General features: G+C 43.7%; 2 protein-coding genes across 2 annotated transcripts in view; one reads left to right on the forward strand and one right to left on the reverse strand.

Moving 5' to 3' along the window:
* The window catches only part of oys (lysophospholipid acyltransferase 6), a 23356-nt gene that overhangs the window by 6647 nt on the left and 13227 nt on the right, over window positions 1–3482 (forward strand). The window lies entirely within an intron of this gene.
* LOC108631631 (uncharacterized) lies at window positions 1084–2974 on the reverse strand. The gene is made up of 3 exons (XM_018035697.2): window positions 2823–2974; window positions 1799–2438; window positions 1084–1579 (listed from the first exon to the last, which is right to left on the reverse strand). The coding sequence occupies exons 1-3, from the start codon at window positions 2895–2897 to the stop codon at window positions 1371–1373; spliced, it is 924 nt and encodes a 307-aa protein (XP_017891186.1). The 5' UTR covers window positions 2898–2974; the 3' UTR covers window positions 1084–1370.

Genomic DNA, 3482 nt, shown 5'->3' on the forward strand with positions numbered 1-3482 from the left:
TTACAACCCGTGAGTCGGTTACTCCATGTAACCACTCTACCTTGGTTCAGTTTCATACTGAATGACGCGGTTGTAATTACTTACAACCCGTGAGTCGGTTACTCCATGTAACCACTCTACCTTGGTTCAGTTTCATACTGAATGACGCGGTTGTAATTATTTACAACCCGTGAGTCGGTTACTCCATGTAACCACTCTACCTTGGTTCAGTTTCATACTGAATGACGCGGTTGTAATTACTTACAACCCGTGAGTCGGTTACTCCATGTAACCACTCTAATTGCACACGATCTCAGTTCAATACTGAAAGACGCGGTCGTAATTATTTACGACCCGTGAGTTGGTTACTCCATGTAACCACTCTACTTATTCATTGTCTCAGTTCGATACTGAGGGACGCGGTCATAGTCACTTATGACCCGTGAGTGGTTACTTCATGTAATCACTCTGATTTTCATTACGACGGCTCGATGCCGATTAATGCGATCGTACACACGATCCGTAGAGCAATTGCCCCACGTGCAATTGCTCTTAAAACACAATATACACACATTCATACAGTTGACCATTTGCACTTTCATCGATTCTTTTGTCAATATACAATACATTCAAGGGGTTTTTTATGCCACATGGTTTTGTCCCCTAATCATTTTTGTCGAGCCAATAAATATCTTTAAATTGTCTGGCTCAAATCTGAGTTTTATTTAACTCCTAAAACGTCCTCATTCTCATAAACTTTGAACTACGGAATTTTTCCATGTTGGAAAGGTTTCGACGATACAAAGTATGAGCAAGGTTAAAATCGTCAATGTCAAAATGAATTCTGTGCTCTGAACAGTAGCATTATTCACACCGTTTCGTCGCGTTTAATCTTTGCATTGCATTTTTTTCTCGAACCGTTTTTGCAATTTAGTTTTCAATGGCACGCGATAAGTATTCAGTAAATGACGTGATTCGCTCGATTAGCCATTCTAGTTCCATTGCGATCTCTTACATACATTCAAACTGGCGTATTCAGAGTTCGCTTGCACTCGGCAGGTTCGTTCACCCTCGCCCTTGGCCAGTAGAAAACAGTGTACGACATTATTATACTGTAACTGATTTATTTCAACGAATCGATAATAGGTTGGTTGTTACAGGTGATAATTGGTCGACCGAACGTGTCGAAGGTACAGATAGTAAAACGGATTCATAGTCTAAACGCTTAACAGTAGACGAGTGCAATCGAAGAGAAACGTTTTACATAATCGAGACGATCGGCGATGTAATCGATGATCTAACTACTCAGATGAAAGTTTTTAGATCTGATAATGGCACAATATTAATTCCACGATTTTTATCATATACATTCGAGAGACACCGGTGTCGTGTCACCATTTCATTCCAACGTTCGCACCAATAGAGGGTTGCCAGTCGCCAAAAGGACTTTTCTGGGCACCAGTAATTACACCAGCGTATCCATTTCCATTGTTGAACTCTCTCCCGAACCCGGCGCCAACGCTTTGCGATTTACCCCATGGATCGCGTCTCTCAGAAGCACTCAAATCCGTTCTCCACCCGTTCTCAGTTTTGTAGGATCCTATCGACAAACGTGGTTCAAATAAAAACTGTCCAATTTTACTTGGACCACGGACTTGGTACGATCCCTGAGAAAATGGCATGTGCGGAAAGTATGAAAGACTACGTACAGGCGAAAGTGCTTGACTGATCGTAGAATAAATCTAAATACCATTCTTGAAACATTGCCCAGAAATCTCTGATCGACTATTGATAATAAAAATTAGTCACGTATACGTACCGTCGACACCGTAAGAAGGCGAGAAGCTGCCGAGGGGATTTTTATCGTAACGTGCGAATCCACCGACGTGTCCACTGTCGAAATCTTTTCTGAGGGTGGCACCGAATTCTGGACTCGGAGTTTTCCCCGAGGTGACCCTCGCGCCACCAAAGACGTCCCCCGTCAGTCCGTCTCTTTCGATGACGCGCTGATTCCAGCCGATGCTCGCCGATGGATTGTCCTTCGATCCGGCCAGATCTTTTGCTATTAAACCAGTGCTGTCCTCTCGCCGGAAACGAGGCTTCTCTTCTTCTCCCAGGTACATCGATTCGTCCACGTCACGCCTGAACCTCCAGCTACCTTGGAGCCCAGCGCTGGGGGAGATTCTGCCACCAGGACCGCGTTGACCTTGAACGAATCCACCGAGTTGTCCGTTCCTGTAGTCTTTCCCGAAATTAACGCCCAAATGCGGGCTCGCGGCCTGTCCTGGACGAACGTTGACTCCGCCATAAGCGTTTGCATTGGCTCCGTTTCTGTCGTAGACTCGTTGATTGTAATTTAAGTCCAAGGATGGTCGCCTGTCTGGACCACTCAAAGGTTTCTGTGCGTCCAAAGTGATGGATCCTTGAGGATCGGCCTCTCGCCGGAAGCGATACCAATCCTGTGACAAAGAGGTCCATCGGTCAATTGAAATACTACAATATCGTGGATTAGCTCCAGGCAAGTTCTTGGACCAAATGTTACGCGGATAAGTTTTTAGTAAAGAATTTTATAAGATGATAACGCTAGCAAACACAATTCTGTACACGCACCGATGAGACAAAAAATGAAGTGCCACTACTGATTACTACTGATGTTATACGTGTCATAACTTGTCGTTTACTGATTTTAAGTGATTTTATTAAAGCATACGTACAGTGCATTCGTTAACTTGAACATTGACACGTTCAAGTGTATTTCTGTCGCGATAAAATGACTGATGAACAATTTTATATACGACTCGTCCTGTACGTACGTATGAATCTTTCGAGAAGAAGATACTCACGGAAGATTGATCTGCATCTGACAATTCTTGAGCGTATGCGACTGCACAGAGAAGGACTATCACGATCCACTTCATTTTCGGCGATATTCCTGTCGGATTGTCCCGTCTTCTTTAGTGATGCTGCTTGATCTCTGCTGCATTCGATAGAAACCAGCTCTTATATACGATTCTTCCAGCTGAGAGAAGGGCGTTGGGCGTTATCGGTATAGAGACATTCGGAACCGGGTATCACCCGTCTGTAAGTTATCAGGGTTGAGATATTTTTACCCACGGCCGGAAAGTGGGGACGACGCGACCATGGTGGGGACCAATAGTTGGTCGGGGTATGCAGTGATTTTCACGGTATTGTGACGTCCGCTTTGAAACATTAACATTTATAAAATAACAAACGGATATCGATCAGGCTACACATAACAACTGTTATTCACGTAGATATTTTTATGTCATTTATATATCTAAAGATGTCTCATCCGTAAACATGTACCTAAGCTGCTTCATCCCTTATCTAATCCAATAGCCAGTCACCAAAGTCACCATTACTCATTCTGAACCTTGTCATCTTCCGAACTTTTCCCACTACTTCTTCTATCGTTCAGGCTATTATGCGTTAGCAGCACAGGTACTAATTGTAGGAAACAGTAGGGATCGTACAGAACGTGA

This window comes from Ceratina calcarata, unplaced genomic scaffold, assembly GCF_001652005.2.
Source record: "Ceratina calcarata isolate Rehan_Ccalc_2016 unplaced genomic scaffold, ASM165200v1 scaffold92.2, whole genome shotgun sequence".
In the NCBI taxonomy this organism is placed as follows: domain Eukaryota; kingdom Metazoa; phylum Arthropoda; class Insecta; order Hymenoptera; family Apidae; genus Ceratina; species Ceratina calcarata.